Source organism: Hypomesus transpacificus, chromosome 22 (assembly GCF_021917145.1).
Source record: "Hypomesus transpacificus isolate Combined female chromosome 22, fHypTra1, whole genome shotgun sequence".
Taxonomy (NCBI): Eukaryota; Metazoa; Chordata; class Actinopteri; order Osmeriformes; family Osmeridae; genus Hypomesus; species Hypomesus transpacificus.
Genome location: NC_061081.1, coordinates 13,052,040 through 13,073,591, shown reverse-complemented (window position 1 = coordinate 13,073,591; position 21,552 = coordinate 13,052,040). Strand labels below are relative to the sequence as shown.

Genomic DNA, 21,552 nt, shown 5'->3' with positions numbered 1-21,552 from the left:
CCCTAACGCCCACGGGGTGAGGGTTGGGATTGGGGCCGGGCTATGACCGACCTTGGGTCTCGGCCTGCGGCGGCGCTTAGGGGAGGCCTGGTGACCAGATCAGACCGACGACAAAGGGCCCGGAGGTCTAGAACTCTAACCCTAACCCTAGCCTAGGCTGAATCCCCCAACCCTATCGCCCACGGGGTGAGGGTTGGGATTGGGGCCGGGCTATGACCGACCTTGGGTCTCGGCCTGCGGCGGCGCTTAGGGGAGGCCTGGTGACCAGATCAGACCAACGACAAAGGGCCCGGAGGTCTAGAACTCTAACCCTAACCCTAGCCTAGGCTGAATCCCCCAACCCTCACGCCCACGGGGTGAGGGTTGGGATTGGGGCCGGGCTATGACCGACCTTGGGTCTCGGCCTGCGGCGGCGCTTAGGGGAGGCCTGGTGACCAGATCAGACCAACGACAAAGGGCCCGGAGGTCTAGAACTCTAACCCTAACCCTAGCCTAGGCTGAATCCCCCAACCCTATCGCCCACGGGGTGAGGGTTGGGATTGGGGCCGGGCTATGACCGACCTTGGGTCTCGGCCTGCGGCGGCGCTTAGGGGAGGCCTGGTGACCAGATCAGACCAACGACAAAGGGCCCGGAGGTCTAGAACTCTAACCCTAACCCTAGCCTAGGCTGAATCCCCCAACCCTCATGCCCACGGGGTGAGGGTTGGGATTGGGGCCGGGCTATGACCGACCTTGGGTCTCGGCCTGCGGCGGCGCTTAGGGGAGGCCTGGTGACCAGATCAGACCAACGACAAAGGGCCCGGAGGTCTAGAACTCTAACCCTAACCCTAGCCTAGGCTGAATCCCCCAACCCTCACGCCCACGGGGTGAGGGTTGGGATTGGGGCCGGGCTATGACCGACCTTGGGTCTCGGCCTGCGGCGGCGCTTAGGGGAGGCCTGGTGACCAGATCAGACCAACGACAAAGGGCCCGGAGGTCTAGAACTCTAACCCTAACCCTAGCCTAGGCTGAATCCCCCAACCCTCTAACCCTAACCCTAGCCTAGGCACGCCCACGGGGTGAGGGTTGGGATTGGGGCCGGGCTATGACCGACCTTGGGTCTCGGCCTGCGGCGGCGCTTAGGGGAGGCCTGGTGACCAGATCAGACCAACGACAAAGGGCCCGGAGGTCTAGAACTCACGCCCACGGGGTGAGGGTTGGGATTGGGGCCGGGCTATGACCGACCTTGGGTCTCGGCCTGCGGCGGCCTAGCCTCAGACCAACGACAAAGGGCCCGGAGGTCTAGAACTCTAACCCTAACCCTAGCCTAGGCAATCCCCCAACCCTATCGCCCACGGGGTGAGGGTTGGGATTGGGGCCGGGCTATGACCGACCTTGGGTCTCGGCCTGCGGCGGCGCTTAGGGGAGGCCTGGTGACCAGATCAGACCAACGACAAAGGGCCCGGAGGTCTAGAACTCTAACCCTAACCCTAGCCTAGGCTGAATCCCCCAACCCTATCGCCCACGGGGTGAGGGTTGGGATTGGGGCCGGGCTATGACCGACCTTGGGTCTCGGCCTGCGGCGGCGCTTAGGGGAGGCCTGGTGACCAGATCAGACCAACGACAAAGGGCCCGGAGGTCTAGAACTCTAACCCTAACCCTAGCCTAGGCTGAATCCCCCAACCCTATCGCCCACGGGGTGAGGGTTGGGATTGGGGCCGGGCTATGACCGACCTTGGGTCTCGGCCTGCGGCGGCGCTTAGGGGAGGCCTGGTGACCAGATCAGACCAACGACAAAGGGCCCGGAGGTCTAGAACTCTAACCCTAACCCTAGCCTAGGCTGAATCCCCCAACCCTCACGCCCACGGGGTGAGGGTTGGGATTGGGGCCGGGCTATGACCGACCTTGGGTCTCGGCCTGCGGCGGCGCTTAGGGGAGGCCTGGTGACCAGATCAGACCAACGACAAAGGGCCCGGAGGTCTAGAACTCTAACCCTAACCCTAGCCTAGGCTGAATCCCCCAACCCTAACGCCCACGGGGTGAGGGTTGGGATTGGGGCCGGGCTATGACCGACCTTGGGTCTCGGCCTGCGGCGGCGCTTAGGGGAGGCCTGGTGACCAGATCAGACCAACGACAAAGGGCCCGGAGGTCTAGAACTCTAACCCTAACCCTAGCCTAGGCTGAATCCCCCAACCCTATCGCCCACGGGGTGAGGGTTGGGATTGGGGCCGGGCTATGACCGACCTTGGGTCTCGGCCTGCGGCGGCGCTTAGGGGAGGCCTGGTGACCAGATCAGACCAACGACAAAGGGCCCGGAGGTCTAGAACTCTAACCCTAACCCTAGCCTAGGCTGAATCCCCCAACCCTATCGCCCACGGGGTGAGGGTTGGGATTGGGGCCGGGCTATGACCGACCTTGGGTCTCGGCCTGCGGCGGCGCTTAGGGGAGGCCTGGTGACCAGATCAGACCGACGACAAAGGGCCCGGAGGTCTAGAACTCTAACCCTAACCCTAGCCTAGGCTGAATCCCCCAACCCTAACGCCCACGGGGTGAGGGTTGGGATTGGGGCCGGGCTATGACCGACCTTGGGTCTCGGCCTGCGGCGGCGCTTAGGGGAGGCCTGGTGACCAGATCAGACCGACGACAAAGGGCCCGGAGGTCTAGAACTCTAACCCTAACCCTAGCCTAGGCTGAATCCCCCAACCCTCACGCCCACGGGGAACTCTAACCCTAACCCTAGCCTAGGCTGAATCCCCCAACCCTCACGCCCACGGGGTGAGGGTTGGGATTGGGGCCGGGCTATGACCGACCTTGGGTCTCGGCCTGCGGCGGCGCTTAGGGGAGGCCTGGTGACCAGATCAGACCGACGACAAAGGGCCCGGAGGTCTAGAGCTCTAACCCTAACCCTAGCCTAGGCTGAATCCCCCAACCCTCACGCCCACGGGGTGAGGGTTGGGATTGGGGCCGGGCTATGACCGACCTTGGGTCTCGGCCTGCGGCGGCGCTTAGGGGAGGCCTGGTGACCAGATCAGACCGACGACAAAGGGCCCGGAGGTCTAGAACTCTAACCCTAACCCTAGCCTAGGCTGAATCCCCCAACCCTCACGCCCACGGGGTGAGGGTTGGGATTGGGGCCGGGCTATGACCGACCTTGGGTCTCGGCCTGCGGCGGCGCTTAGGGGAGGCCTGGTGACCAGATCAGACCGACGACAAAGGGCCCGGAGGTCTAGAACTCTAACCCTAACCCTAGCCTAGGCTGAATCCCCCAACCCTCACGCCCACGGGGTGAGGGTTGGGATTGGGGCCGGGCTATGACCGACCTTGGGTCTCGGCCTGCGGCGGCGCTTAGGGGAGGCCTGGTGACCAGATCAGACCGACGACAAAGGGCCCGGAGGTCTAGAACTCTAACCCTAACCCTAGCCTAGGCTGAATCCCCCAACCCTCACGCCCACGGGGTGAGGGTTGGGATTGGGGCCGGGCTATGACCGACCTTGGGTCTCGGCCTGCGGCGGCGCTTAGGGGAGGCCTGGTGACCAGATCAGACCGACGACAAAGGGCCCGGAGGTCTAGAACTCTAACCCTAACCCTAGCCTAGGCTGAATCCCCCAACCCTCACGCCCACGGGGTGAGGGTTGGGATTGGGGCCGGGCTATGACCGACCTTGGGTCTCGGCCTGCGGCGGCGCTTAGGGGAGGCCTGGTGACCAGATCAGACCGACGACAAAGGGCCCGGAGGTCTAGAACTCTAACCCTAACCCTAGCCTAGGCTGAATCCCCCAACCCTCACGCCCACGGGGTGAGGGTTGGGATTGGGGCCGGGCTATGACCGACCTTGGGTCTCGGCCTGCGGCGGCGCTTAGGGGAGGCCTGGTGACCAGATCAGACCAACGACAAAGGGCCCGGAGGTCTAGAACTCTAACCCTAACCCAGGCTTAAGGAAGTAACGTTTACAGAGACAAACGCAAGCCAAGGGAACGGTTCTGATAATATTTTGTTCTACATTTCATGGTGAGTCTCTTCTTCAACATCTTAAATCTTACCTTGTTTTAATGATTTATCGGGAAAAAATAGGCTTCAGTGTTTTCTGTGTGCTATGATAGGCATGATCTGTTTTGACAAAATGAAAATGTTTTCCTCCCCAATCAACCAGGATGTTTTAACATAATGGATTTTGAGTACGAACTTTATGGGGATTATACTGCATACAATGGGACTAATGAGACATTCACTGCTGCTCCAATGACATTTAGTTACCCCAAGTCTTTTCTGATGGAAACTCTAGTGACAATGACCATCATTATATGCCTGGTGGGAATCATCGGAAATGGTATTGTCATCTGGATCTCTGGTTACAAGATGAAAAAAACTCAACACCACCTGGTACCCCAGCCTGTCCATCTCTGACTTCCTGTTCTGTGCCTGCCTGCCCTTCAACATATTTTACACAGCCACCTTGCACTCGCCCTTTGGACTGGCCATGTGCAAATTAGCCTCCTCTGCCCTGTTCCTTAACATGTTCAGTAGTGTCTTCCTTCTGGTTACGATAAGTGTCGATCGCTGTGTGATTATCGTATTCCCAATCTGGTCACAGAACCACCGAACTGTTGGGAAGGCCGTGGTGGCGGTGGTCCTAATGTGGGTCCTCTCAGCTGCCCTGACCGTCCCCTCGCTGGTCCACCGTCAAATCAAGACTGTCGGCACGGCCACGGAGTGCCACACAGACTGTGGGTTGAGTCACAGTACAGTGGCTGTCACACTATTCGTATGCGGTTTCCTGTTTCCTTTTCTGGTCATTCTCTGCTGCTGCTCCATTCTGTTTGTGAAGTTGAGAAGTCTGACTCTGAAATCGAAGAAACCTGGAAGGGCCTGGTCTTGGCCTTTGTGTGTTGGGTGCCTTTTCACTCCTTTGTCCTGCTGGAGTTACACTTGGAGATTGTCACAGTGGAGGCCATCCAGACTGGGCTGAAATTGGGGGGCACTTTAGCCTCATTAAACAGCTTTCTGAACCCCATACTGTACGTCTTCATAGGCAATGACTTTAGGCGCACCCTGAAGAGGTCTGTTTTTTGGAGGATAGAAAATGCAATGGCAGAAGATGCTCGCACAGATGCTCGTAACCCTTCAAAATCTATGGAAAGTCTAGGCAAATCCATCCCCTTTGTCTGACAATGACACGTATGTCATCTTAAATCCGTTGTTAATAGGAACACAAACAGGATTATCCGCAATTTTCTAACCAATTAATTTACAACCAATTGCCTATGGCTTTTCCTTGGTGCATGAGAAATGGTTGAAATGCATGAGCAAGCCCGTAGAGATTACCTCGCAGTCCCCGCACCGCGGGGGGGGCTCGTGGTTTTTTGTTGTTATCCAATTAGAATTGTATTTTCTGTGTTTCCCGAGTTGATATAAAATAACTTAAATTGTAACTTGTATAACTGCATGCTCTTATGGGTCTTTCCTCTGGCACTTGTTTAGTTTTTTCACAATGTATGCTTCATGTTTTGGCTGCTTGCAATGTTTGGGACTACCTCGTTGTTATGATCAGTGACCTATGCTCTTTTGTAAAGCTCTCTCTTGGAAGTCACTTTGGATAAAAGCGTCTGCTAAATGCATAAATGTAAATAAGGTAAGTAAAAATAGTCTGGTTCAGTACATAAGTGAACACCATTTAGCTACCATATACCTAGCTATAGCTTAGCTTCGATTTGATCCTAGATTCGAACTTAGCCCTGGTAAATTGTAGAGCTAGCTAACTAAGTACTAGACTCCTGCCTGGCATTTTACAACATTATTTATTGATTAAAGAGTTTCTTGATTCAAGAACTTCATGCCAATATTGTTTTTCATTATGGTGGATTATTACCTTGATCCGTCTTGCTGTATAATGAGGATTGATCATGTTATATGAGAGTGACACTGAATATTCAGTACAATATGTGCTATTGCTGAGGTCAACCCATTAAATGTGCCTACTGGGCATAAGAGTGACCAAGGTGAATTGTCTTAGAAATTGAAGACTTTTCCTAATGTAACGCAAAAGTAACTTAATGCCTTACTCTCTACAGCAAGTAACTAACTAGTTACTTTACAATGAATGTAACTAGTAACTGTAATTAGTAACTTTACCGGTCAGTTAGCAACCGGCACTTCTTCACTATTCCTGTTTAACACCACCCCTATTGCAGCACCTAATAAATTGACACACACAAAACAAGAATGTCATCAGAAAATTAAACCGCTGAGAACACTTTAAGGAAGTAACGTTTACAGAGACAAAGGCAAGCCAAGGGAACAGTTCTGATAATATTGTGTTCTACATTTCATGGTGAGTCTCTTCTTTCAACATCTTAAATCTTACCTTGTTCTAAGGATTTATTGGAAAAAATTGGCTTCACTGTTTTCTGTGTGCTATGACAGGCATGATCTGTTTTGCTAAAATGAAAATGTTTTCCTCCCCAATTAAACAGGATGTTTTAACATAATGGATTTTGAGTACGAACCTTATGGGGATTACACTGCATACAATGAGACTAATGAGACATTCACTGCTTCTCCAATGACATTTAGTTACCCCAAGTCTTTTCTGATGGAAACTCTAGTGACAATAAACATCATTATATGCCTGGTGGGACTCATCGGAAATGGTATTGTCATCTGGATCTCTGGTTATAAGATGAAAAAAACTGTAAACACCACCTGGCACCTCAGCCTGGCCATCTCTGACTTCCTGTTCTGTGCCTGCCTGCCCTTCAACATATTTTACACAGCCACCTTGCACTGGCCCTTTGGACTGGCCATGTGCAAACTAGCTTCTTCTGCCCTGTTTCTTAACATGTTCAGTAGTGTCTTCCTTCTGGTTCTGATAAGTGTCGATCGCTGTGTGATTATCGTATTCCCAATCTGGTCACAGAACCACCGAACTGTTGGGAAGGCCGTGGTGGCGGTGGTCCTAATGTGGGTCCTCTCGGCTGCCCTGACTGTCCCCTCGCTGGTCCACCGACAAATCAAGACTGTCGGCACGGCCACGGAGTGCCACACGGACTATGGGTTGAGTCACAGCACAGTGGCTGTCACACGATTCGTATGCGGTTTCTTGATTCCTTTTCTGGTCATTCTCTGCTGCTGCTCCATTCTGTTTGTGAAGTTGAGAAGTCTGACTCTGAAATCGAAGAAACCTTTCAAGGTCATCGCGGGCCTGGTCTTGGCCTTCTTTGTGTGCTGGGTGCCTTTTCACTCCTTTGTCCTGCTGGAGTTACACTTGGAGATTGTCACAGTGGAGGCCATCCAGACTGGGTTGAAATTGGGGGGCACTTTAGCCTCAGCAAACAGCTTTCTGAACCCCATACTGTACGTCTTCATAGGCAATGACTTTAGGCGCACCCTGAAGAGGTCTGTTTTTTGGAGGATAGAAAATGCAATGGCAGAAGATGCTCGCACAGATGCTCGTAACCCTTCAAAATCTATGGAAAGTCTAGGCAAATCCATCCCCTTTGTCTGACAATCACATGTATGTCATCTTAAATCCGTTGTTAATAGGAACACAAAGAGGATTATCCGCAATTTTCTAACCAATTAATTCATAGCCAATTGCCTTTGGCTTTTCCTTGGTGCATGAGAAATGGTTGAAATGCGTGAGCAGGCCCGTAGAGATTACCCCCGCAGTCCCCGCACCGCGGGGGGCCTCGCAGAGACGGGGGGCCTCGCGTTTTTTTGTTGTTATCCAATTTGAATTGTATTTTCTGTGTTTCCAGAGTTGATATAAAAATAAAGAAAAGTATATTTAATTGTGTTTTTTTGTTAGCAAGGTGAGGGGGGGGGGAAGGGGTAATTCTCAGAAGTTGCCTACACCATAGAGTTAATATAACTAGAGTAAGCTACTTTTGTCTTCCAAGATGGCGTCCCCATTCATTTCTATGAAAAGTGCTCAGTGGCGCAGTGAGGCAAGCGAGATCGCGAGACTGGACGCTGCCATCTTTCCACTTCCGTGTCTTCCTGTCCAGCTTTAAACAGTGTCTCTTTTTTTCCCTAGCTCCCAGAGCTCATTTAAATCGGCTATTGGCCAATGTGAACTTTTGTGCTCGTCCCCTGTTAGTATCCGCCAGCACATTTGCAGGCAACTTTCATTGACTAAGCAAATAAATGGGTTGCTAGTTTACCCATTTCGGATTTGTTTCAAACTTAGCAAAAATCGGGAAAAATTATTTTATGAAAAAGTTAATAGTATGAGCCAGGTTCGAGAATCAAAGAAAAATTATTGGGGGAGATAGTTTTGTAAATGTTGAATGGAGAATAGAAGCCTAGAATAAAAACGACCGGAAGAGTCGGAAACCTAACCGTACATGCAATACCACCTACATCCACCGGGGCCGTTGCTTCAAGCCGAGGGCTGGGGGCTTGGCCTTCACACACAAAAGAGGAAGAGCAAATGTCAAACTTCCTCTTTGGATAACCTTTGAAGAACTGAAAGTTCACCAGGGTAGACTTTTTTTATTTTTTATTATTGTTTGATTTGGTGAGTCACGAGAGTTTAATTGATGAGAAATATCCTCCGCTGTGTAAAGGATTGTGGGTCAGATGTATTTTCTTTTTTTTTTGCTTGAGTGAAAATACAAATATGGCTCGGCTACATTCAAACCAGAGCCATAGAAAAAGAGAGTTGCGACACTTCCATAGACTCCCATTGTTATCGAGGAATGCGGAAGTTAGGCGTGTCTCATGCAACCTATAGTTCCAAACATTGTATTTTCCACCGTTGAACCCCATTCATTTTCAGTGTCTACGAAGTAAGTTAGCTGGTAAATTGATGAAAATCATGCATTTTTTCATATTTCAACCACCACATATCAATTGTTATGAGTAGTATTTCATATGGCCAACTTAAGATAAACATTTTCGTAAGATTATAGCTTGTTAGATTCTAAATGCAGTTAGAGTTGTTAGAGCCATAAATGGCTTATGGGGTCCGAAGCAAGTGAGCTGGTAAATTGATGAAAATCCTGCATTTTTTCATATTTCAACCACCACATATCAATTGTTATTAGTAGTATTTCATATAGCCAGCTGTAGAGAAAATGTATTGTAAGATTATGGCTTGTTAGATTATAGCTTGTTAGATTCTAAATGCAGTTTGCGCTAGACTATAGTAGAGCTATGCAACACTTTTACTGTAGCTAGCTAAAGAGCATGTGTATCAACCAGAAGTTCGTTGGTTTATAGTCTGTCAAATTAGTTCTAGTTATTGGTGTTCTTTGGCATACACAGTTTACAGAATCTGCTCTTATTAGCCTATAGTACATCTGATTATAGCTAGCAACAATGAATTGCAGATTAAAGCCTTGGGTCCCCTATCGTCCAGCAACGCTCGGCAGGAATTTCAGGTCCACTCAATAGCTACCTAGTTAGTTAGCTCAACTAGATGCATCTACTACTGCGGTCTAAGTTTTGTGAAAAGCAGACATTAAGATCACCTGCTCACTACAAACAAAAGGAGTGGAAGAACACTGGACATATTGTACAATAAATTGTTTTATTGAATTGCAGTTGGTTGCCTTGTATATTCTGTTCAATTTTTTTCTATTGAACAGTTGCCGGTGATCATGGTTAGATTCAACTTGCATCAAGTACAAACGTGTTGTTAATGTGGTAAATTGTAAGTGGGCTGATGAAGAAAAAAAAAGTTGAACAAATCCCATTTACTTCAACAGTCGAAGGTTAAACGTTAAGTGGAACAATATAGGCTAGCATAGCCATTTCCAGCTCTGCTTCACAATATTGCGTTATGCATTATAAGTTAATGTTATACATACATGTTAATAAAGTAGCATACATACATGATACAACACACCAGTAACCAATTGATATTGTGTTAATATACCGAAAATATCCGTGAATCGAGATGGTGCTGCTGTCGGTCCAGCCGAAAACTAGTGATGTGTCGTTCGTGAACGATTCGTTCATTTTGAACGAATCCTTATAAGGACTCGGGAGTAACGAGTCCTCTCAACGAACGATTCGTTCCTTTCCCGACTCGGTCTTTCTACGAGTCTTTGGATCATTTTTCACGTGACCTGCATAGGCTCTGTAGCTAGAGGAAACGAATGATTAGTTCCTTCCCCGACTCGGTCTTTCTACGAGTCTTTGGATCCTTTTTTCACGTGACCCGCATTGTATTTTTTAGTAGAGGAAACAGTTTCCTTATTCCCTTTCGCGTGGCCGCTGTTTTAGTAAGACGTGAATGAATGATATTCGCTCAAGTCATCATACTGACTGGTTTTGTTATTTTCACTTTACATTTACACTTACAGTTTAGTGCAGTGTAATTGTTTGACGTGATAATTAAATGCTAGTGTGATAATACATGACCAAATCATACAAACTCATGATACATTATTTTAATGCAGGAATTTATTTTGAAATAGTATTTGCTGGTGCACATGTCATGCACTAACCTACAGTGGACGTATAGGGGCTATACGTCCTTTGCAGTGGACGTATAGCCCCCAACCCCCCCCCCCCCCCCCCCCCCCCCCTGAAATGAACAAATTACTCGAAAAAAGATTCGTTCATTTTACTGAACGAGATTCAAAGAACCGAATCAGTAAAAAGAACCGAACTTCCCATCACTACCGAAAACCATTCAAACACGTTGACAGCAGTGGGTTTTCATTTAACTACAGCGAGCTACCGGAACCACGTGACAAAAAAGCTCTAGCTTTTTTCCTGCGTTTCACTGGCAGTGAGTGTTCACAATGTTGTAGTTCACTCCATTGTTCACCAAAAACGTCAGCGAGGACTGCCTAATGTAGATAAGAGTCAGCTGAAGATAGCCAGAATATCGGATTTCTTCAACTGAGCCTGTTTCATTCGTAATTTGCCTGAGAAAGCGACTTCCGTTGGCCAGCTCCATTGAAAACCATTCAAAAAAGTTGACAGCAGTGGGGCTTTTTGGAACTACAGCGAGCTACATGAACCGCGTGATCACGTGTCGGCGTGATCAAAGCGTGTCGCAACTCTCTTTTTCTATGGCTCTGATTCAAACAACACCAAATAGCAAATACTCCAAAAAAACAGACTGCCTTGCATACAGAAAAATGTGACCGGATGCAATAGGACATCCTGGTAATTTTGGCACACTGCATTTGACAAACTAAATTGTACTATAGTATGGATATTAAAACGCATCCTAAATCCCCAAACCTTGCTGCTAAGGGAACCTCTTGTGTCGAAAATGGGAATTTCACTTCCGTAGCTCTGCCTCGGACCAATCCTGTACCGGCTTGGACAACCAATCCTTACACTCGGAATCCCCGTACGACTTCCGGACGCAGTAGCTATGATGCAATCATTGAATCAACTAAAACTAAACATTGTAGGCTATATAACTTGGCAGCTTTTATGAATAAGGTAAATGTTTACTGAGATATCGCCGATCAAGCCATTTTACTTACGAAATAACAAACTAGGTAGCTGTTTACTTTACTGAAGTGACGTTTGTCAGTTTTGCTCATTTAAGATTGCAACTTAAACGTTAGCTTGTTAGCATAGTCTGAATAGATAAGATAGCCTCGACTAGCACTTTCGTCAACAAACAAAACAAGTTCGCTTCTTAGCTAGCTAAACTACTAGCTAGCGATACATTAGATAGTTACTGTTTAGCTGTCTACGTGTGTTGATCGTTTACATTTAATTGTAGATAACGTCAGAGTACCTTACCTCATATAGTAGGAGGTTTATTTAGTATTTTAGCCTTGTAGGACACCTTTATCAACGTTTACACGCTCACTTTTAACATTAACTTTATTTTAGTTTTACCGATGGATATGATCTGATGGGCAGACCCGGGTGTTAGGCAAGCTGTTAAGCCAACTCGCTTTCTTCGTCACGACACTCATCTTCCGTGGTTCTGAATCTGGAGACGCAATGGCCAGCGCCGCACCTCCAACCGCTGGCTCCGCAGCCCCAGAAAATCTCAACCCCAGCGCTAGCAGCTCGACAGCAGGAGAAGGTGGTAACCAAGACAGCACCTTCGAATGTAACATCTGCCTGGACACGTCTAAGGATGCTGTGATCAGTCTGTGTGGACACCTTTTCTGGTAAGCGCTCTCCTAAATACCTTATCATCGGGTTGTAGTGGCGTGTCCTAAGCTAGTGCAGGAGATTAGGCTGTAATAGTCGTGTCCACTCAAGCCTAAACATTCTATCTGTAGAAGAAGAAGGTTATAATGTAATAACATGGAATTAGAATTATGAATTATGAACTTCTGAATATTTTCAGAAGTTTTAGCTATTTGATGGCGCTAGTCACTGTGTACATATTTGCTGACATTACTTTTTTTCCTCCCCCAAACGCTCGAATTACTTGCCTCGCTGATACAGTTGGCCCTGCTTGCATCAGGTAAGTCTACCCCAACTTTTTTCCCCCCAGACTTAGATTTTGCCCTTGAGGGGCCTAGATGTGTTCTTGGGTTTGTCATGGATGCAATCTCTGAAGGCTGTTTTTCCTCCCTTTTAAACAGTGGCTGGAGACCAGACCCAACAGACAGGTGTGTCCGGTGTGCAAGGCTGGCATCAGCCGTGACAAAGTCATCCCCTTGTATGGTAGAGGAAGCACAGGCCAACAGGATCCGAGGTAGGTTAACTTACTGAAAACAGGAAGTAAAGGTGCATCGGGTTGGGTAGGGAGTCAGATGGCTGAGCGGTGAGGGAGTCGGGCTAGTAATCAGAAGGGTGCCGGATCGATTCCCCGTCGTGCCACATGATGTTGTGTCCTTGGGCAAGGCACTTCACCCTACTGGCCTTGGGGGGAATGTCCCTGTACTTACTGTAAGTCGCTCTGGATAAGAGCGTCTGCTAAATGACTAAATGTAAATGCATCGAAAGACATTTCACCCAGCTGCTGAGACTTTTGCAGTCATGTTGTTTAATTGTTACATACTACATGCTACATGCATACTACATGCTCTTATGTTTATTCCCATTGGCACTGATTTGGTTTTTCATAATATATGCTTCATGTTTTGGCTACCCGCAATGTTTTGGGGGATATCTCGTTGTTATAATCAGTGATCTATGCACTTTTGTAAAGCTCTCTCTTGGATAAAAGCATCTGTTAAATGAATAAATGTCAAATGTAAATGTATTCCATGCCAGTGCTGCGTACAATATTGTTTATTTTGTTACAGAGAACGAACTCCCCCTCGACCTCAAGGACAGAGACCAGAACCGGAAAATCGAGGCGTAAGTACAGCTTACACCCCGATGTCAGCAACATGTCAACTTTCTTCATCTGACATTTTAACTTTATTTCTGACACAAAGGTCCATGTACAATAACATACTTAACGAGGAGAAACAGAAACAACCCCATACACATGATCTTGGCATGTCACAAGTCTACAGTGCTTAAAACACATAGACGTTTCTAAACATATCTTTCCAATAGCTTAAAATCAACGGATTCAACTTGTTTACACGTTTTGGTTTGAAATTTCTGCTGCTTTGCTACAGAATTCACATATGATGAAACTGTTACATGGGATTGTGTGGTTGCCGTGAGGGCTAAGCTGCATGTAATTCATTTACTAAATTTCCTCTCCCACTGGGTCCTATTAAACACAGTCTCTAAGGGGTTAAACCTGAGTCTCTTCGTTTTTTTGTAGCCCCTGGAGAATGACAACACACTGCATTGGCCATTGCATCACACCTGACATCTGAAACCTGAGTCTCTTCGTTTTTTTGTAGCCCCTGGAGAATGACAACACGCTGCATTGGCCATTGTATCACACCTGACATCTGAAACTTAGTATATATTTTAGGACACACTTCTTACCTATATTTATTGATTGATTTTTTTGTTTACAGGGGTTCCAAGGGTTCGGATTTGGAGATGGTGGATTTCAGATGTCCTTTGGCATCGGAGCCTTTCCATTTGGAATTTTTGCTACTGCTTTTAACATCAATGATGGAAGGCCCCCTCCAGGTAGTATTTACTATTAACCAACTGTGAATATATTTTAACCCTGTGTACTACAAATACAATTATGTCAATAGTGCCTTATTGTTTGTCCCATGACCTTAAGGTTGCCAGTGTTCTTCTTTCACCTCAGCATATGTATCTGTACATGAGGAAATACTGCCTCTTATCACCTAATATAAACTATGATCTGAAACCATTTAACTGTTGCTCATTGTGTACGCATCAGTCTCATTGTACAATAATTTCGGACCTCACAGCTGCGCCTGGGACCCCCCAGCACACCGACGAACAGTTCCTGTCCCGCCTCTTCCTGTTTGTGGCCCTGGTCATCATGTTCTGGCTCCTCATTGCCTGAATGACTATAGAGGAAGGAAAGAAGCTCATGCTGGACAGTTCAAATCGAAGAGACACTGGCATTGTGATGTCATCCTAAGTGTCTGTCCATCTACACAATGTAAAGTATTGACCCAGCAAAGTCCTTGATCTAACTACAGGGATTTAAAGTGTAGACATGCTCTGTGACACCAACAGAAGTCTTATGCTATAGAATTTGGTGTCTTGAATCACCAAATTGTGTAATCCTATCGTCTAGGTCAGTATGTTTTTAAATTGGAAAAATATATTTACATGTTGCACTAGTTTCTGACTATGAGATAACATGTATGAAATGACTATGAAATAACTGAATGAAAAAACCAGTGTTGCAATATAGGTTAAACATTTGATTTGATAAATTGTACAACTTTCTTTTAGAGATGCCATTGATTCCTTATACCACTGGTCTGATATTACTATTCCCTCTAACAGTTATCAATGAACATCAAGAAACATAACCTCACATTCACTGCAGTCAGAATTTGTTTATGTTGTTGAGTGACACTTCCTATGTCAGTTGACTCAGATTGTGGAGTCCTTGACATTGGTTTAGATACAGTAACAATTCTTTGGGGCATGAAGCAGGATACCATGAGCTGAAATGTATTATACTGTTTTCTCTTGTTCAAAATTCAATTCAAATGATCTTTGTCCGGTTAACTGAAATAATTAACCTCTTTCTGTACTTTATTGTAAGTAAATACTGTAAAATATTAAGATGGCTATAATTAAACTGTTTAAATATCAACATTTTCGGATTTCACTCAAACTTACTAATTCAATTCTGTATAGACAGCGTACTGCCTGGACTCTTCATAAGGAAGAGGAAAAGATTTTTGAAAATGTTTCATAGTAAACATTAAACTTTGAATGCCATGTTAGTAGATTTCACTTTTATATTGTACAGACTTTCAAATGGAAAACCAAAAACACTTTCACAATTTACATCCAACATGTTTTAATGTTCTGGGTTAATCATTGTCAAAAATAGAAAATACCATTCTTAGGTAACCAAATGCATCTTTTAAAAAACTAGAATTGCACCTCGAGCAAACAATTGTGGAGGAGAAATTATAAAAGAAATATATTTGGATCTTAAACTTTCAACCGGAAATAAATGGCTTTGTATGAAACATGAAACTAGGCCTCTGGATCGGGGTGGTCCTGGGTGTCGCAAGGGGATGCCACACTAAACTCAGCCTCGTACAAAATCTGTTGGATTTTCATCTTGGTCTCGCACCTCTTCTGTGGAGCGAGCCTCTTCAAAGCTGGAACAAAGCTCAAGAGAAACAACTCGTCCTCGTCCCCATCTCGCGCTCTGGTGTGTATGGCATCAACATCCTTGACCAGTCTCTTAGTCTTGATTGGTAACTTGGCTGAAGTGCTAGATGAGCACGGTGATGCAGGGGACTCTATCTCTCTCGGTTGACTTCTTTTCCGTCCGGAAGACTGCTGGGGCACTGGAGATATCTGAGCGCCTGGCGGTAACTTTGCCAGGAAAGCCAGCTGTGCCATCTGTGGGCCCTGGGACACTGGGGACAGCTGGGTCACAAAGGCTAGCTGGGACATGGTGCTGGCCTGCGTGGTTGGTGTTATGGCCGACTGAGATACTTTGAGCATTTCAACAGGTTTGACGTCTCCCTCTGTGGTCTCAGAGACGTCGCCAGGGCTGTCAGGGTCGTCGTCATCACGTGACACGGTGCCGTTTCTTGATTTTGAGAAGGGTGCTAGAAAATTCAGGAGTTGGCGGAATTTCCAGCGACTCGGGACAAGCTCTCCCTGATCCTTAGTTCTGTTCTCTTGTCGTACTTCCTTCAGGTATCTATCCCTTAGGTTCTTCCATTTCCTTTTGCACTCATCAACTAGAGAAATTAAAGAAAAGTTATCACCAAGGAGGACAGGACATGAATCAACTTAAATGAATATCGAATGCCATTTAAATACACGTTTAAATAGCATTTTTACCACAGAGGCTAAATCTATATCGTACTGGAATTATTTTGAAAGGACTATACGTCAATTAATAGAAATATTGGGATAGATCAAGTTACAGTTTAGGAGTTAAAGACAGGTGCAAAGGCACATGTCTTTGCGCCCATGTTCGGGCAAGTTAGTCAGCTCTACAGGTACAAATGGACTCAGTTTCTTTTGGGTTTTCAACCTCACAAATGGCTCGCAAGTGGCAAAATTCGCTTCCAAAGTAGTTCTTGTTTAACATCACCGAGTATAATTCGTGGTTGACGCCAAAAACACGGTCAGCGTGAGCTTGTTGGGTTGGTGGGATTTTTAGCTCACTGCGCGCTACTCGCCGGTGTGCTGCGCATCAACGAATTCGACGAAGCTACCGCTGTGATTGTGCGCGCGTTCCCGTTATCAACGTGGATATACAACAAGCCAGCTAAATGAAACAACACTTACGTTGAAGACCTGTCAAGGCGCTGATTCTTGTCCAAGCATGAGACCTACTATCTCCGCTCCGATAATTTGGTAGCGTTACATTGTACAGCTCAGGAAAATTAAACACAGTCAATATCAACTTTTCGTCCATCTTGCCTCAATGGTGCGCGGCAGCGGAAGCGACTACCTCTGGTCTTTCCGCTTGTGTGGTGTATGATTACGTATGCAACGATCACGAGGCGCGAGCTGCTACGCTCTTTACCGCGCTTTGCCGCTTGTATTGCATGACTATTGCTCTTTGTTTCCTTCGTTTACCACAAGAGGGCACACTAATCTTTCTAATAGTTTAATGACTGAGTAGCCTGAGGGAATTTTTACATTTACAAACGACTAAATTTGGTGGATGCATTAGTAGCCTAACTTGAGGAACCTATTACTTCAGTGTCACACTGCATTTAAAAGTTACATTTTGGGTAAATGTGAGTGTCTATTAAAGAAAAATTGCTAAAAAGAAAAGATGCCCATTAAAGTGCATACTTAGCATCTAGTCACACAGTCCAGAGATGTTTATGAGCACTTATTGAATGAAAAAATAGCAGAGTAATCAATTAATCAAGTAATCAATCAATCAAAAGAGACGACATAGTTTCGATTGCAAATACACTCGCATTTATTTAAGATGCAGGAGGAAGGGCAAATCGTGCAGGAAGAGAACGTTTTTCCCAGCCTTCCCAAAGAAGGATTACACATTATCATAAAAGGCTCAAAAAAGAGACCATGTCAAAAAGTCAGACTAGGTCAGAGTATAAAATTAGAATTATTACTACAACGTTTTATTCTATTCTGTTTAGCATTATATTTCAGATGGATCTGATGTCTGGTGACCAGAAAACCCCTCCTTGTCTTCCTCCCTCTCCTCCTCCCTCTCTTCCTCCCTCTCCTCCTCCCTCTCTTCCTCCCTCTCCTCCTCCCTCTCTTCCTCCCTCTCCTCCTCCCTCTCTTCCTCCCTCTCCTCCTCCCTCTCTTCCTCCCTCTCCTCCTCCCTCTCTTCCTCCCTCTCTTCCTCCCTCTCCTCCTCCCTCTCTTCCTCCCTCTCCTCCTCCCTCTCTTCCTCCCTCTCCTCCTCCCTCTCTTCCTCCCTCTCCTCCCCCATGGCCTCCGTCATCTCCTGGCCATTAGCAGATGCTGTGTTCTCGTCCAGCAGGTTGCAGGCAAGGTTGGAGAAGGCGGAGAGAGGAAGGTTGCTTCTCTGTGTCTCCCTCTCACAGGTCTCACGCTCCTGCTCCCTTATCAGGCTCCGGCCTCTGATGAGAAAGTGGTATTAGAAGAGGATGTTATACAGATATGTTTCAGATGGCTGAGCGGTTAGGGAGTAGGGCTGGTAATCTGAAGGTCGCCAGTTCGATTTCTGGCCGTGCCAAATGACGTTGTGTCCTTTGGCATGGCACTTCACCCTACTCGCCTCGGGGGGAATGTCCCTGTACTTACTGTAAGTCGCTCTGGATGAGAGCATCTGCTAAATGACTACATGTGTGTGTTTACCTTGATTCACGGTTACACATTTACATGTTATTCGTTTAGCAGACACTTTGATCCAAAGCAACGTAGGGATAGTGCAAATAGAATGTCCAGCTGAACAGTCAACAATCAGAAGTGCATTAGTTCAAACAGTATTTCTGTGGTCAGAGTCAAGGAACCAGGTGTGCTGTGTAAGTGTAATGCTTAGATTAACATTAGGCCTAAAGCATTTGTTCTGCCACTGACTTTTTATAAAAGTAGCCGATTACTATGCCAGATGCCAGCAGTAGTGAGATGGCCATTAGCATGGATCCCATGACATAACCTGGAAGACAAAATAGACCAGTCACAAAAATGTTGATAGCAACGCAGTCTTTATGGAAGCTCTGCTTTGTAAGGTGGGTGGACTTCAATGTGTACTTTATCTTGATACTTCACAAACAAGGAACCATCGAAACACTGGAACATTAGAACACTGGAACTGTGGAATAGTTGGCATATTGGAATAAAGTAAATAAAACAGGATATAGCCTACCCAGCACTCCCAAGTCCCTCTTCTTCTTTGGTCCCTGTCGAACCGGCCTGCTGATCCCTGTGTCTGGATTGGCTGGACTCTGGACCGTATCTGTGTGTTCTCAATGAGGTCATTACTACTGTTTTGTGAGAGAATACATTTTGAGGTGTGAATGACTTTAAAACCAAATGTATGGATACTGAGGGATATAAACCAGACAGCCACAGGTTGAAAACTTCACCATAATCCAGGCCCTCAGATTAGTATGGGTGTAACCCACCTGTGCATTTGTCTCTGTGACAGTGTTGTTTCTGTAGGCTTCCATCTTGGGTCAGGACATAGCACCACAGGATCTCTGAATCATCTGGGTTGCGGCAATAACTGTGATTCCAAACTCCTGCAGGTAAGAAAAATAAAACGAAAATCTAAATATAGATTAATAATATAATATTTAGGCGTTTTTACCCCATTTTTATATTTTCGAGACATTTTTTTTTCCTTTTTTTGTAAAAAATAAATATATACAGTAGGCCTATATATATATATTCCAAAGAGGGATTGGCTCACAACGGCCCTTTGTTGACATTAAGCAGTGTACAGAGAAACATAACTCATCTCTAGAGTTCACACTTCCCCCGTACATTCCAGTGATTCACCACAGGTTTATACAGAAAAAAGCGACAAATTGGCAACCCTGCTTGCATGTGGTGAGCATTAAAATAATAAACAGCTGAATGCAGGCAACACATTAGGCACTAAATTCCGCAAAGTTAATAGTAAAAAGAAAATATATTACCATATATATATATATATATTTGCCAATCGGTCTTGCACACGTGATACACTGAATATTTACCTAAATCAGTGTCCGGATATATCGATGAATTGAATCTGCTGGTTGCGTGCAGCCAGTTGATGCACCTCTGGCCGGTGACGGATAACTGCTGCTCGCCTGTATTTTGTACCCCGTTTAAAGGGGGACATTCTAATGATGGCACTTATCAGGCCTAATTTACGTACTGATGTTTAAAAACAACTAAACAAGCGTTGTCATCTCATGTTAACACAATACACAAAGTTGTTTAACATTTCATATTTGTTTCTTCTTTTTTACCTTGAAAACTTGATGCCCCAGAGAGTGCGGTGAATAGCAACATACATGCGGTCCAAAAAGACATTCCACGTATGGGAGCACAGTAGTGGACGGTACAGGAGAAAGTTGACCTGAGCATTTCTGCTGTGAGAGTTATTCCTCCGCTGTCTCGTGCGGCACTCTATCTTGCTTTTGTATGACGTTGTGCAGTCTTCACAAACGTTCAGCAGAACCGCTGATTCCATTTTTATTTTTCACATGTATCATTGTAAACATTTACTTGGCTTAAGTCTAAAATGTTCAAAATGACTTCATGTCCCTGCTTAAACAACATGGATATTGTGTAGTTTTACAGCTTGATTGTGCTGTAACCTGGTAACCAATTGGGAGGACTATGGGCTGTGCATACAGTGTGGGAGTAGATAGAGAATGTCGGTTGGGGTCCTGGAGCGCTTTTGAAATATTAATGTGTAAAGTTCGTTGGCTAAATCGGAATTTCGACGCCTTCTGTGGAAGAGTGTTATCCTTATAATCGATAATTCAATAGGCTTATGTCAGTTGTAGACAATGTAATCATTTTAGCTGTGCCATTAATTAGGCCTAGTTGAGCAGATATGATGCTCAGGTTTTGTATAGGTTAAGCATTTTTATTTAAATAATGGGAGAGACTACAACATAGTAGCATATAGTATGTAATAATATTTGGAGATTTACTGAAAGTTAAATTACATGCTTTTCAAGTCATCCAAATTAAATTAAAGTTCTAAACCATTAAATTGCAGTAGGTTACTTTATTGCAACAATCCTACTATTTTCCATACTAATCCCCAGTAATGAATTTTGCACATGGGACCAGTCTGAATGGTATACAATAGGCCTACCTTTTACTGAGAAGCACAAAGACCAAAGATAACTATCTTAACAGCAAAAAAAAAAGAAAAGAAAAAAAGATACATCAACAATCTGTAAGCTATTAAATCCCACTGAAAGGGATGAGGTCTGTTTATTCTTTTTTGGAAAGCTCTTATCTCGAAAGCTTAAGACAGATTTTGAAAATCCATTAATTCTTTGATAAAAAAAGGTGTAGTGCTTGTATGAAATCCAAGGATTTGACCAGGAATAAATACATAATATCTTCACCTCAACATTATACAATGTCAGAAAACATTTGTCTGAATGACTGCACTTGATAAATAAAAGCGACTGCACCTTAGGACGAGCACCGTGCTATCACTTCTACATTCTGTTGTTCAAATTCAAATACATTGTCAGACTGTATGTGCAGTAGCCTTCGGCCTATTTGTATTGTGAGGTCCTTCATGGTTTCAGATTTTGGTAAATAGTAAGGAACTTATTCTGTTGGCATATAACCTGACTGGAACAGTTATGTCCTGTGAAGAAACGCCTTTAGGGGCTAATCCTCAAGAAAACCGAATAGGTCCTTGGTCACACCAAAGGGTTCATCTTTAAGCCCAGGTTTCTAATGCCAAGCAATCCCCTTTTCTCTAAAACCACAACAATGAGGATCTTAGAAGCTCTCTACCCCTCATTTAATGCAGTGAAATCTGATTTCTTTTTGAGAAAGCAACAACGAAAGATTAGCCGAATCCCTCCATCCTTCCTAACCCTCTCACAAAACTGCCCAGATTAGCTGAGAATTAAGTTTCTGCCATTTTATGTGTCTGGTCCATATATGGGGG

General features: G+C 45.6%; 4 protein-coding genes and 1 long non-coding RNA gene across 6 annotated transcripts; 3 read left to right on the top strand and 2 right to left on the bottom strand.

Moving 5' to 3' along the window:
- Positions 1 to 4,142: 4,142 nt before the first annotated feature.
- On the top strand, positions 4,143 to 6,201 carry LOC124483815 (chemerin-like receptor 1). Its single transcript, XM_047044353.1, is given in 3 exon segments — positions 4,143 to 4,345; positions 4,347 to 4,834; positions 4,837 to 6,201. Coding segments are annotated over 3 exon segments (999 nt in total). The 3' UTR covers positions 5,145 to 6,201.
- A 10-nt stretch (positions 6,202 to 6,211) lies between these two features.
- On the top strand, positions 6,212 to 7,735 carry LOC124483814 (chemerin-like receptor 1). Its single transcript, XM_047044352.1, has 2 exons — positions 6,212 to 6,306; positions 6,449 to 7,735. Exon 2 carries the CDS (start codon positions 6,463 to 6,465, stop codon positions 7,477 to 7,479), a length of 1,017 nt encoding a protein of 338 aa, XP_046900308.1. The 5' UTR covers positions 6,212 to 6,306; positions 6,449 to 6,462; the 3' UTR covers positions 7,480 to 7,735.
- A 3,288-nt stretch (positions 7,736 to 11,023) lies between these two features.
- On the top strand, positions 11,024 to 15,078 carry rnf185 (ring finger protein 185). 2 transcript variants are annotated; one of them, XM_047044362.1, is made up of 7 exons: positions 11,024 to 11,443; positions 11,787 to 12,073; positions 12,357 to 12,375; positions 12,497 to 12,609; positions 13,163 to 13,217; positions 13,841 to 13,958; positions 14,213 to 15,078. In XM_047044362.1, the coding sequence occupies exons 2-7, from the start codon at positions 11,901 to 11,903 to the stop codon at positions 14,308 to 14,310; spliced, it is 576 nt and encodes a 191-aa protein (XP_046900318.1). In that variant the 5' UTR covers positions 11,024 to 11,443; positions 11,787 to 11,900; the 3' UTR covers positions 14,311 to 15,078. The 2 variants fall into 2 exon arrangements, with proteins under 2 accessions (XP_046900318.1, XP_046900317.1); XM_047044361.1 differs by having other exon boundaries at positions 11,025 to 11,384.
- LOC124483820 lies at positions 14,801 to 16,919 on the bottom strand. Its single transcript, XM_047044358.1, has 2 exons — positions 16,749 to 16,919; positions 14,801 to 16,192 (listed from the first exon to the last, which is right to left on the bottom strand). The coding sequence occupies exons 1-2, from the start codon at positions 16,876 to 16,878 to the stop codon at positions 15,471 to 15,473; spliced, it is 852 nt and encodes a 283-aa protein (XP_046900314.1). The 5' UTR covers positions 16,879 to 16,919; the 3' UTR covers positions 14,801 to 15,470.
- Positions 16,920 to 17,896: 977 nt separating this feature from the next.
- LOC124483828 lies at positions 17,897 to 18,817 on the bottom strand. Its single transcript, XR_006957921.1, has 3 exons — positions 18,781 to 18,817; positions 18,492 to 18,570; positions 17,897 to 18,031 (listed from the first exon to the last, which is right to left on the bottom strand). It is a non-coding gene; the product is annotated as an uncharacterized LOC124483828 (long non-coding RNA).
- Positions 18,818 to 21,552: the final 2,735 nt, after the last annotated feature.

Bases quoted from the DNA above. Each gene is read 5' to 3' on its own strand.
- rnf185 (XM_047044362.1), top strand. From the start codon at position 11,901: ATGGCCAGCGCCGCACCTCCAACCGCTGGCTCCGCAGCCCCAGAAAAT. The intron at 13,218-13,840 runs GTAAGTACAGCT...TTTTGTTTACAG, and splicing joins CAGAACCGGAAAATCGAGGC to GGGTTCCAAGGGTTCGGATT. The intron at 13,959-14,212 runs GTAGTATTTACT...CGGACCTCACAG, and splicing joins TGATGGAAGGCCCCCTCCAG to CTGCGCCTGGGACCCCCCAG.
- LOC124483820 (XM_047044358.1), bottom strand. From the start codon at position 16,878: ATGGACGAAAAGTTGATATTGACTGTGTTTAATTTTCCTGAGCTGTAC. The intron at 16,193-16,748 runs GTAAGTGTTGTT...TAATTTCTCTAG, and splicing joins CGCCTTGACAGGTCTTCAAC to TTGATGAGTGCAAAAGGAAA.
- LOC124483814 (XM_047044352.1), top strand. From the start codon at position 6,463: ATGGATTTTGAGTACGAACCTTATGGGGATTACACTGCATACAATGAG.